The 13138-nt window shown below is 45.5% G+C and overlaps 2 protein-coding genes across 7 annotated transcripts in view; one reads left to right on the forward strand and one right to left on the reverse strand.

Moving 5' to 3' along the window:
• Positions 1-10804, reverse strand: part of VEZT (vezatin, adherens junctions transmembrane protein) — a 59443-nt gene extending 48639 nt beyond the window's left edge. For 4 of the 6 annotated variants that reach the window (XM_075080600.1, XM_075080592.1, XM_075080621.1 and 1 more), the window contains exon 1: positions 10520-10804. In XM_075080600.1, the coding sequence (XP_074936701.1) occupies positions 10520-10663 (144 nt within the window). In that variant the 5' untranslated portion in view covers positions 10664-10804. The remainder of the gene's footprint in view (positions 1-10519) is intronic. The other 2 variants (XM_075080615.1, XM_075080608.1) reach the window with 2 other exon arrangements.
• Positions 10805-10913: 109 nt separating this feature from the next.
• Positions 10914-13138, forward strand: part of FGD6 (FYVE, RhoGEF and PH domain containing 6) — an 80394-nt gene continuing 78169 nt past the window's right edge. Inside the window, exon 1 of the mRNA XM_075080624.1 lies at positions 10914-11129. Coding sequence (XP_074936725.1) covers positions 11093-11129 — 37 coding nt within the window. The 5' untranslated portion in view covers positions 10914-11092. The remainder of the gene's footprint in view (positions 11130-13138) is intronic.

The raw sequence follows: 13138 nt of genomic DNA on the forward strand, positions 1-13138 counted from the left end.
GACTGACAACAAAAAGACCACTTATCTTTTTATGACTTTTCTAATTCACTACACTCAGGCATATCATAAAGCCATTCAATTGTAACTAGACATTTATAGTATAGTATAAGTTTATATAGGCTCCTGTTTCCAGAGTCAAGAAAGAAAATCCTTTCCTCCTCATTCGTAACTCCCTGAGCATATTTATTTTAGATCCATACTGCTAAAAATTATTTCACTCGCATATATATGTTTAATTACAACCCTCCTTTTTTTTCATTGTTGGATGTGGTTGAGTCTCATTCTTAACCCAAGATATATTATGGAGGATTAAAGAACAGTCCACTAAATTAGTTTTGTTCTTTAATCCTTTCCCAATGCTTATTTTAATGCCACTTGCCATGCAGCACTGACTTGGTTAGAAAAAAAATAATCTAAACTGAAGACTAAACATTGTGTTCACAACTCTAAGCCTACAGTAAAAATAAATATTAAAAAATCAAAACCAAGCCAAACATTAAAAGATAATCAAACATATATAACATTGCCTTCTGCTATGTGATGGAAAGGTTGTTACAGTAGAGAATTCCCTAGCTTCAGAAAAGAGCTTACTTTTGACAGATATCTACTCAAATACTTACATCTATTGCAGCCTTGCAAGCACAGATCTTGCACTTTAATACATGAGGCATTTTGGGCATATTCTGAGAAAAACCTTTGCAATCACAAATCAGATAAAGACACTGTTAGCTTTCATAGTCTTGTTACAATAGCAGCTGAAAATCAAAGCCACACCCAAATTATTTTTTGCTGATGCATCATGAAGTAAATGACTCAGGATTTCTCCACTAGAGACAGGGGCTTCCCACACCCAATGTTCTTTACTATGATAACATTTACTACCTAATAAATCCCTGCTCTACTTTCCAACCGTAGCTAATGGAGCAGGTTAACCTTAAAAACAATATTTAATGCCATTGCACAAAACAAGAGGTTTAAAGATCTCTTCTTGAAATATGGATATGTTTTTCCAAAGCTGAGGTTTCCAATATGCCAAAAGCACCATGGGAGCTTAAACCACCTCCAAAATAACTACAAGTTATGGATGCTCAGTTGAAAAAAAAAGGTTAAACATTTCTACAACAGTGACAGCAAAGGCTAAAATATGCTGAACAGGTGGCTAAACTCAGAACAAAATAAACAATATTGAAAACTCCCCCATCTCAAAACACAGATTTGAAGAAGTTGAGCTAACACTCACAGACAGCGCAATCTTTGTCTCCTGGAAGAGGGCATTCCATTTTTCTCTTCGGTACTGCTCCCATGCACCTGACAGAATTTCATCCGCCTCCCCGTTTCTTTCCACTTGTCCCTCCAGGATGACCCGAGCCGAGGATGAGAAGCAGCCGTCAGTGTAATTGCACCTGTGCTCCTGCACAGTAGCATTTTCCTGACGGCATCAGCGGATGCAGTTTGAAACTTCCCAGGACCGTGCGATTTCTCCTGACTAATGTGGCTTTCTGAGTTGGGGGAGGGAGACGAGGATGACAGATTGCTAAAGGCTTTTAAAAAGATACTGCTTGAAAGAATTATTGCACATCGATCTTCTGTGCAGCCATTAATAAGACTTTCCAGGCAACAGTATTTAAAAGCCTTGGTCATATTCTCCTGGCTGGTAACCACCTCCTCCTGTGCTCTGACTGACAAAGAGCCAGGCGCTGACAGGGCTAATATTAGACAATGACTTCAAGGCAGCGAAAGAGTCATTTAAATTTCCTATTCTGCTTCCACCGCCACAGGAGCATAGACCTTGGTTCTTCCAGCACTACTGTATAATCTGATTTAGAAGCAGGCTTTGAGAACTACTTTGAAGCCATTAATGTATTACTGTTCCCGGATATTTTCTAATGCACAATATATATCTAATTCTGCATGCACCCATGTGTCCTGAAAAGTTAGTAAAGTTCTATAGGCTGTGTATAGTTCTGTATCACTTGGTCTGTGACATGGGAAAGCTCTTTCCTTCGCATTTTCAGCAGGTGGTTGCACATTACTGACATCGTGGTGTCCTGGTTTTGGCTGGGATAGAGTTAATTTTCTTTGTAGTAGCTAGTATGGGGCTATGTTTTGGATTTGTGCTGAAAACAGTGTTGATAATGCAGAGATGTTTCAGTTGTTGCTAAGTAGTGTGTACACTAGTCAAGGACTTTGTCAGCTTCCCATGCTCTGTTGGGTGCACAAGAAGCTGGGAGGGGACGCAGCCAGGAGGCCAACCCCAACCGACCAAAGGGATATCCCATACCATAGGGTGTCATGCTCAGCATATAAAGGTGGGGGAAGAAGGAGGAAGGGGGGGACATTTGGAGTGATGGCATTTGTTGCCCAAGTGACTGTTACACATGACAGAGCTCTGCTTTCCTGGAGATGCCTGAACACCTGCCTGCCCATGGGAAGGAGCGAATGAATCCCTTGTTTTGCTTTGCTTCCACACGTGGCTTTTGCTTTACCTATTAAACTGTCTTTATCTCAGCCCATGAGTTTTCTCACTTCTACTCTTCTGATTCTCTCCCCTGTCCCCCCAGGGGGGAAGTGAGCGAGCGGCTGGGTGTGGTGCTTGGTTGCTGACTAGGTCTAAACCACAACATGTGGAAAAGTCTTAGAAAGAAACACTATGTATTAGACAAAGCTCGGAAACTCACTGAGAGCTCTGGATTATTTACCTGTTCAAAGGTCAACCTGTGAATACAGGTGAAGAGCTGAGCAGGACCTTTCTGACAATGACAGAGGTGAAAAAAACACCCGAAAAAATGAAAAGTAAAAGTGGCAAACATTACCTTCCCTGGAATAGAGGGTAACAGGCCAGCCAGACTCTGTCTGTACCTGGAGCTTTGGGTGGGAAGCCACTGATCATGCAGGTCATCAGACTAGGCTGATACAGGAAAACTGGTTTGTTCTATACCAGTTACTAACAACTCACTGATTTTACCCTTTACTTACATTCAAAACTAAATTAATGAAATTAATGCATCAGACTGGTGAACTAGTGGAGTATTTCTGAAACATTCTGAAAACCTCTTTAAAACACCAGCTCCAAAGAACTTGTTTATCCATTAAAATCATGTTAATTCTGACTCCTAATGACACTGCAATGTAAGCAAACACTGAAGTGAAAAGCTTTCAAGAAACAAAAGACACAGTCACACTGTAAAGACTGAAAGAAAAGTACAGTGAGTCATTTTTTATTCAAGTGTCTCAAGGAAGTTGATTCATGACTTGAAGTTGTAAGAGCAGTACTGCAGTATTAACCCTCCCATATGCATGACCGCAGAGTAATTAATACAGAGGATTAAAAAAATTTTGGACCAACAGACCTCAAAATTGACTATGGGTTATCATGTGCTTTTGTCTTCAAATTTGCTATTAAAAATAATAAAGGCACTATGGGATCACACACCAAATGGCCCATATAATACTTTTCTCTATCCATTCAGATACTACATTAGTGTTAACCAAAAATGCCTGATGAGTTTACTTGGCCTCCGCAACAACCAGACTGTTCTTTACACAGTTTTAAGCTTCCTTTAAGTTTCTTTTATTTTCTCCCTGGTATGACCTGCCTCCCAGTCATGTGATGAAAAGAAGCACCGCCTGTTCTTCCCTTCCTCTTAGTGGACTGCTGAGAAGCAAAATACCCGAAATAGTCCGACCATCACTAGTCCAATACACTGCAATTTGCAGCAGAGATATCTCCCCAGGCTGCATTTACATGGTCAATTTAATCTGCCGTTACCAGTGGGTGGCAGATGAAAGCTGCAGTACCATTTTAGAACACTAATGGTAATATTTATACAGCCAAATGGTGGGATGGAACAAGGAACAGATCTGATTGTAAAAAAAAAAAATAATCCATCTTTTTTTTCTTTCTTACCCAGGTTAGTTTATAGTCTAATTAGTCTCCTGAGCCAGCTTACAACACCACCCACAAATCCAGGTGCCAGCAAAAGGAAGAGGATGGGAATAAGCAGGAAGAGAGGACTGAAGCCCAAACACCTCTTCTAGCAACAGCCCACACTTGAGGCAGAGAAAGCACAGTCTCAGAAGCAGCTCATCAGAATGACAAGTGAACTGTGGTTTTGACAGAACCGTGTATTTAAAACTGGCTTTATTTAACACATATGTATAAAATGAGTATAACTTTAGTCCACCCAATATTCAGTGAGAAAAATCCTGTTGAGGAAGCATTACTAACATTACCATTGAAGTCACGTGAATGTTCTTTTTCAGCTTCTCCTTTTTCCTAATACGTAACATTTGAGACATCATTTTTTAGAATACAACATTTATCAGCCTGATGCTTGACAAAAATCACATTACTTTGCAAGTCCTAAAGTTTTCAGGTTTTTGAATGAACATGACTGAAAATTTTCTTCACAATAAAAAGTTTCTGAGGTTCAGTTTCCTGGGTTTTCATTTGGTTTTGTTTCATTTTTAAACAAAATTATTGTAGAACAGCTCGATTTGGGTGGAGAAAGCATTTGTGAAAAGAAACACCACTGAGTGTTTTGATAAAAGCTACATTTGATGTAAAAGAGTACAGATGAGGATTTGAACATCTCAATTTATTGATGCACCAGCATCCTAAGCAAAGAAATACCATATTTTAGACATGTTTTACTATTGTAGGCATGCAGAGAACACATCAGCTAAAGGCTGTTCTGAATATAGTTGTATTATGCTGGGACATGGTGGTGCCTCTTGCTGAAATCTCTCTTAAATCTTACAGAAATCTGTATATCAGAACATTTTATGTAGACATCCTCCATGCTCCTTGGCACCAAGCAGTATCTTGGCTTGTTGCCTAAATATGCAGTGAGAGTTGTCTTTCTGAACCTGACACTTGATCTCATTATGACGTTGCCCAATATTTCCCAAGCACTTTTGTGCCACGTCCCTCCTAAACGGATTCCACCATTCCTACCTCCTCCCCACACAGGCCAGACCCAGTCCCATGCAGTTGTCAGCTCTGCTGAGCCCTGGTGCTTCCTTTCTCTCCCAGGATAGCATGCTGGTTATAAAGCGCTTCTCCACTGTTTTCAGGACTCATTTTTTCATATTAGCTTCTTCCACTACAGCAAGATGACAAAGAACACAGACCATGTCTCTCCAAACTCTGGAGGGGGTAATTCCATTTCTATGCATATTTTCCCCCAATGATGGGAGGAGGACCACTTGAGCAAAGGCTGGCTATGAAATAAGAGCACCTGTTACATGTTCAAATCTTTTTTTCTGAGTTTGTGGGTTCCATTTCTAGGTTCAGTAGAGCCGTGTTCAATATTCTACATAAACTTTTTAATTTGGACATGAGATTTTTGGCTCTCTTTGCATTCATCCTCAGCTTTTCTTTTTAACTACAGATTAGTACTGATTCTGAGATTTGATGCAGATAGGTGAGCCAAAGAAAGTCTCATTTTGTTAATATGGTATTATTTCACCATTTGCACAAAATAAAATTTGAAGTCAAGAAAGATCCCACATACAGTTTATGCTGTACTTTTCAGTCTGGGATTTCTAACGGGACAACCAATAAATCCCAAATTTAAAAGTCTGGAGTCATACTAAAAATCAGCCCCTCTAGATCTAGAATAGAAGATTAGATTCAACAGTGACCCCACCATCATGACACTCATCCAGCCTCTAGTGGAGCTATTCTTTAACATGTATTTCTGCTTCAGCAAGTCTAGCGGAGAGTTACCAAGACGACTAGGGGACTGGAGCATCTCCCTTATGAGGAAAGGCTGAGAAACTTGGGTTTGTTTAGCCTGGAGAAGACTGAGGGGGGGATTTCATCAATACCTATCAATATCTAAAGGGTGGATGTCAGGATGATGGGACTAGGCTCTTTTCAACAGTGCCCAATGACAGGACAAGGGGCAATAGGCACAAGTTAGAACACAGGAAGTTACACCTCAATATAAGAAAAAACTTCTTTCCTGTGAGGGTGACAGAGCAGTGCAACAGGCTGCCCAGGGAGGTTGTGGAGTCTCCTTCCCTGGAGACATTCAAAACCTGCCTGGACACGTTCCTTTGCCCCCTGCTCTAGGTGTGCCTGCTCAAGCAGTGGGGTTGGACAAGGTGATCTCCAGAGGTCCCTTCCAGCCTCAACCATTCTGTGATTCTGTGCACACAGCTTTAATACCTATCCAAATGTTAAAAGCAAGCTTGCAGAAGCTCATTAAAATATAGGACAAATGACTTAGCTGGAAGCAGAAATCAGGAGCCAGAAATGCACTCAAAGAGCAATTCCTGGATCACCTTCATCCCAGTGTTCTGCAAGAATGGTCACAGGAGCTCAAAGATCCAGCAGAAAGGATTTTTAATAAATTTACAAACTCAAAAGTGGAAAAAAACCAAACATAGTGCCTATATTTACAAGGAAAAAAAACAATCAGGAATATGTCAGGCCTATGAATCTGATCAAAAGCCAACATGCTCCTGAGAATAATGATTCTTTCTTGCAAAAATCAAAGACAAAGAAGAAAACAGATGATCATCAAAGAAGATATCACATGGGCTCACCAGAGGTATATTGTGCCAAGCTCACTTGACATCCTCTTTGACAAGACAGTTAATTTTTCTAGATAAAGGAAATGCAGGAAGTTTATATGGACTTTTTATACTGTGCCATATGGGGTACGAACTTTTGATACTATGCCATATCAATAAAGAGGAAGAAGATGGGAAAGGAACCAAATACAGATGGCAGAGATAACAGTGGGTTATGCTGAACAGAAGGCTACCAGATCAGAAGGTTACTAATGGAGCTCCTAAAGCATAAGTCTTTGGTCAAAGCTTTTGAATTTTCCTTAATTAACCTCATACCAAAAAAGCATACTAATGAAATTTCCCAGTAACACCAAGTAACATCATATATGCAGAAAAAGATTGAAACATCACACAAAAAGAACTGGATGACCTTGAGTGGGTACTGATAACAGCATGCAACAGTAGACAACAGCAAGACCTTACACAGAAGGACTAACAAAAACAAACTCTTCAATAATGTGGAGAGTTTATCCACACAGTTATCAAGCTGTTGATAAAATAAGAATAGCCATGAGTGGTTACACTATCACATTACAACCAAATCAAACAGTATGAAGACTTGACAAAGTTGTTTGTAGGCCCAGGATGCAAGAAACAAACTATTCACAGAAGAAGCAAGTGAAAATAATTGTACAAGACCCCAGCAAGAATGCTGCATAGCATGCTGCAAGCTCAGGTAAAGAAAGATGAACTCAAACCGAAGCAGATGTAAAAAAAATACCCAAAACCAACCAAACAAAAAATGAAGAACAGGAAAATCTGTTTTATGAAAGGAAGCTAAAATATATTGGATTATTTGGTTTAGCAAAATCCTTAGCCAGGGTAAGATTGCTTTCTAAGAACACATTAGGAGAGATAAATTCTAGAGAAATATAAGAACCATACACGCTAATGGACAATATTAGCAGAGGTGCAAGGAGGTATGAAGTGGCCATGAATAAATTTAAAGTCAGACATGAGATGGAAGTTACCAACTATCAAAGCAATGAAGCCCTGACACAGTCCTTCCACTGGAATAATGATGCAGAAATGTAGCCAGTTTGAACTTCTTTAATTTATACATTAAAAAAAGAAAAAGAAAACACAGTGATGTCATTGTCCAAACAACAACAACAACAAAAACCCTAACACAATTCCAGTCTCCTATCAATATACACAAAACACTGCAATTTTCCAGAGGACTCTGGGGTACGCTGTAACTGCAGTGCACACTACACTAAGTACAACATTCTGTCTTCTAGCCCATTTTGTAAAAATCTCAAATAATTTACTGTCAAATTACCGTCATGATCTCCCTTAATAAATTAAGACAGTCATTAATAAAGAATGTAATTCATCGCTCCACCATTTTTTAGTACAATCTGCTCTACGGTGCAACAATTTTCAGTTTGACACACTGCTGGCAGACGAGCCCAGGCCAAGCATAGTAGGGGCGTTTCTGTGTTTCTTGGGTTCTGTCCCCTCTCCCCAGTATCTGTAGCACTTCAATTACAAGAGCAACTGGTTGTAACAAATGCAAGAACTAAAGTGCTGAGGACTATGCGGTCAGTGAATGAAAATCACTGGCTGCTGTAGGAATTAATTTATAAACTGGATAGAGTATGGCAGCGCTTACTGGATAAAGTAAAATGCCCATCATTCGTTACTGTTCAATCACAACTATCTGCAATGGCTCTTGAACTGGACGGAAAACACTGCTTTCCCAGGGCAGTGATGCCATGTTTGTGCTTCCCTTCCTTCAGAGATACATTAATGTAAAAAAGGTACTTTGATAGTGAGAAAAAGGATCAATCTTTGGAAGCTCATAAATATCTATCAGCAGGCCATAATCTGTTTGATGCAACAAAATTTGTAACAGACACTTGTCACTGACATACTCAGAGCCTGCTGGACAGAGCCGTGACCTGAAAAATGTGCATAAGATAACGCTGGGCATAACTGTGATGTGGAACAGCTGAAGATTAGCCCATTTTCTTCTCTTCCCTCTCCTACCCATTCTGTTGGGTATGAAAAATGTGAAGGACCACTTCTTTCCTGATTATGCACTTGTTATCGGCCAATATTATAAGCAGTAATGGTGGGCTATCTTGTTCACAAGACCTCCAAGAGCACAGAGAGAACAGCTGTTCACAGTAACCCAGGTCTAAATGCTGAAGGCCTCCTTGCAACAGCGACCACTGAAGAACAACAGGGGAAGTGACCTACTGAGGCCCCAGAAAAACTGTAGTTGCTTACCAGGAACCACCAATTATTAAAGGGGAGAGTTTGTGGCCCAAGAAAAAATTAAAATTAAAGTAATTAATTTAAGTAATTAAAAAGGAAATATATTGCAGCATTAACTACCCAAATACTTCTCGGCTCCTTGTTAACTCCCATCTCTGGCTCATCTGTGTGGAGTATGTTCATAATTCTCAGTGGAGCCTTCATTTTACAACAGTGCGACCCTGCTGAGCACTTCTGAAGATTATTTTTGTGGGTATTTCAAGTTACTTGTTATTATCAGCAGGTATCTCACCCAATCAACCAACCAAAATAATCTGTGTTTTTCCTATTGTTACTTACCTGAGTTGTGCCCTAATATGTGAAACGTAGGTTACAATGTCACTCAGTATATCTATAAGTGTGTATATACACACACACACACACACACACACGCTTGATACACTAATGTATCAAAGAGCCTTTACTAGCGATGGAAATCCATTCCCAAAATGCAAAGAAAACAGTGAAGTGCATATGCACGTGCAGGGAGATCTTCAAACTCCATAAGCAGCAGAACTTTTTCAATCAAAATGGTAACTGCTGCATGAACTGGAGAACTGTGGAGCTATAAAACGAGTATGACTTTTACTGAAGAAGGAAATGCAGAGGGCAGGCATTATACCTGTGAAATAAACTCTCACCACAGATTTATGCCACTGAATGAAGTGATTTAATGTAACAGCAATATAAATAACAGATTTTATTGTTAGGTTTCAAGGTTGGTTGTGGATAAACACAAACCTTTGTGGTACAGACTGAAGCCATATAGAGGTAGTACTCACACAACTGAGAAAAACAGCATTCTTTACATGAGAAGCTTTTTGCATCCCGATAAAACCAGAAGTCCTACTGCTATTATAATAATTAATAATTTTAAAGACAGCATTTCTCTATAACCACTTCCTCTGAACACCTGCAAAACCAGGTGTGCCCTCAAGTTACATTCACCCACTGCAAACCGACCCGATTTTGTTACTGAACTGCAACAGCAGGTACATTTATCCACTCTTTTCAATAAGGCCAAGATGATATTGCAGCCCCGCCATCTAACACGACGTGCAATATAATTGCAAGAGTTTTACGCCAAGCCTGTAAATAACACGAACGCGAGGAAGGAGAGGTCTTTCAGTACTTACTACGCGGATGAGCGCGTGCTGAAATGTACTTTTACGCGAGTTACACCGGTTGGAAAGCGGGGTTTACCGGCGCCCCCGCGGGCGCTCCCGGGGGCACGCGGTCAGGGCGGGGGGCGGGCCCCCGGGGCACGCGCGGCAGCTCCCGCGCCGCCCGTTACAAGTCGATGCCGCCGGCGCACCCCAGCCGACCTCTCGCCCCTCCTCGGGCCTCCCGCTCCGCCGCCGCGCTCGCTCCTCACCCGGCTCCCCGCGCCGGCGACCCGAAACGCGGGGAGAGGAGGCCCGGCACCCGCCGGCCGGCGCAGCCCGGGCGAGCCGCCGCACAAAGGATCGCCCCTTCCCCGGCCGAACCGACCCCGGCCCGGCTCCCGCTCCCGCCCTCGGCCTGCGCGGGGGTGGCGCGGCGCAGCACCAGTCCCCCGGGATGCTCCGGTCCCCCGCCAGTCCCGCTGGCTCCCGCCCTCCCCCGCAGGCTGCCCGCGGCCGGCGCTGCCCTGGGCCGGGCCGGGCCCCGCGCCCGCCTCACGCCCAACGGTCACCTGGGGCCGCCCGGTGCACGCCGTCCCCGGGTGCCGCCGTCGCGCAACGCCCCGGCGAGGGGCGGAGAGAGACGGGCCCAACCCGCCCCGGGTCGCCCCCGCGCCCACCTCAAACACCACTTCTTCGTCAAACTCCGGTGTCATCCTTCTCCGCCATGCCAGCCCCTGCGGGCACTCTGGGAAACAGAGTCCGCCGCGCCGCCGGCGACCCCTCCCCTCCCCGCCCGGCGCGGCCCTTCCTCACGGCGGGCGGGACTACAGACCCCAGAAGGCACAGCGAAGGTCGGCTTCCGGGCGCCCGGTGGGCGGGGCTCTCCGGTGAGCGGGGCGGGCCCGGGGCGGGCCCGGGGCGGGGCGGGGGGCGCGGGCCCGGCAGGGGGCGCAGCTGCGGGGCGGCGGCGGGTGTCCCGGCGCTCACTCTGCCGCGAGCCGCGGGGCGTGATGCGGTGGCGGGCGGGGGGTGCTGCCGCCGCCGCTGCCAGTGCTGCTGCTGCTGGGTGGCGGCGCGGGGGAACAATGGGCTCCTTCTCCTCGGCCCGCAGAGGGGCCGGGGTGTAAGGGACGAGGGGGAGGATGGCGCGGCGCGTGGTGAGCACCATGAGCTCCGCCGGTGAGTGCCCGGGAAAGTTTGGGGAGCGGCGGTTCCTTTCCGTCTGCCCGGCCGGCGGGGAATCCGCATACTCCCGCGGCCGGAGAGCTGAGCCGAGCCTCACGCTGTGGGGGCCGGCGGGGCTCCGCCGCCGCGGGTAGGGGGTGAGTGGGGGGGGGCGAGGGAGGTGCGCCGCGTCCGGCCCGGGACGGGAACCGGAGCCGCCCGGCTCCTCGTCCAGTCGGCGCCGGGCAGTTGCTCCTGGCTCTCCCCCACCGCCGCGGCGGGGCCGGACGCTGCGTCCTCCCGCCTCGGCCTCGGGGCAGCGCGGGGAGTGGGCGGGGGGGGCGCAGCCTCGCACCCCGCTGCCCCGGGGGCAGCTCTTCCCGGGGGCCCAGCTTCCCCCCCCCACCCCGCCGCTCCGGGGCACGTTCCTGCCCCAGCGGCCGGCGCTGCGCCGGGCCCCCCGCTCACCGCCCTGTCCCGCGGGGACGCTTCGCGCCCGGCGGGTCACTTCGCGTGGGGCCGAGCTGGCGGCGGCGGGTGAAACCTGCTGAGAGGCTCCGCCGCCGGGGGCCGGGTTTGCGGGCAGGGAAGGCGGCAGCGGGGTCGGGGTTGTCGCCCCGCCTGACTCGGCAGAGTTCGGCGGCGGCTCGGCTCCGGACTCGCCCCGCGGGTGTACCTGCCTTGGTCCCGCTCCTGCAAGCTGGAGCCCGCAGGCAGGGGCAGGGATACTGGAAAGCGTTCCCTTCTGGCCTTTCCAGCCGCTGGTTTGAACTGACCTGCTTCAGTGCTTGCCTTACCTTTCCTCCCCCTTTTCTTGACCGCTGCCAGTTTTACGGTTAAAAGAGCTGCGAGGCAAATTCTTGGTTTAAAACGAGAGCTCCCCGTGTTTAAGGGAGTTGCTCGTATTTTTTTGTTTGGCTGCACCGTGGTGTGCTGACAGCACTTTTTGTTCACCCGTGTGTTAGATTAGTGGATTCCTTTCTTACTCTGCTTGAAGATGAGGAGTCCTTTCTGCACCGAACAAATGTCATGACTTAAGATATATTGTGTAAACCTGAAGCAACAGAAAAGTGCTTCCTGTAAGGGTGTGGGGGTGTGTTCTAAAGAAAAAGCAACACATAGACATCAAGGGAAAAATAAGCTTAATTCTTAGTGTTTTTTTCTCAAATATGTCAAATTGTTATCAAGTCCAGTGTTATCTGAGCTCTCCTAGTTAATCGGAATCTACTGGAAAATAAAAAGCTATTTCATGCATCTTTCTGCTTCATTTAATATATTTCCACTTTTAATACGTATGATAGAACTGATTTTGGTTAGATCTGGAAAAACATGTAGTAATGTGGGTATCGTCTCAACAGCTGCGTTGTATGTTCACGTTGGTAGTACTATTCACTGCTGCTCTTATAAGAGTTAAACAGCTGTGCAAATAAAAGATGTGTGTTAGGGGGTGCCCAAGAGCTTAGAGCTGGGCTGTTAAAATTTGATATGGTACTAATTTTCAGAAAGCTGGGTAGATTTTCAGTACTAAACAGTGATTTTGGGACTTCCAGAGCTGAGGTTGTGTGCTGAGACTCTCTTATTTTAGTTTATGATGTGGTGGTGTTTGTGGGGAAGGTGAGGGGGAAGAGCTTTTGGTGAACAACGTCGCCTGAAAGGCAAAAGTGAAAGGGATGCTGAGGAATATCAGTAAGAAGAAAGTGGGACAGTTTCATGGAAAATGTGAATTTTAGCGATGGATTTGAAGGGAAAGGCATAGATAGAGTCCTGGTGGGCAGGAAGAGGGAAGCTGAGGGGAATGTGAAGGCTATTGAAGAGGGGGATGAAGGGTATTTTGTGTGTGATGGATTATGAGAGGATAAAAAAAAGTACACGGGGAACAGGTGAAACAAAGCCAGAGGTTTACGATCCTTCTGACAGTGTCATGACAGCTTTTGAGATTTCAGTTAAGGAGCTCATAGGCAGGGTACGAAGAGACTGAGGACTCTGCCAGAAGACAGTTCTGAAGGTTTAACACCCGTCTCTTC

This window comes from Phalacrocorax aristotelis, chromosome 1 (assembly GCF_949628215.1).
Source record: "Phalacrocorax aristotelis chromosome 1, bGulAri2.1, whole genome shotgun sequence".
NCBI lineage: Eukaryota > Metazoa > Chordata > Aves > Suliformes > Phalacrocoracidae > Phalacrocorax > Phalacrocorax aristotelis.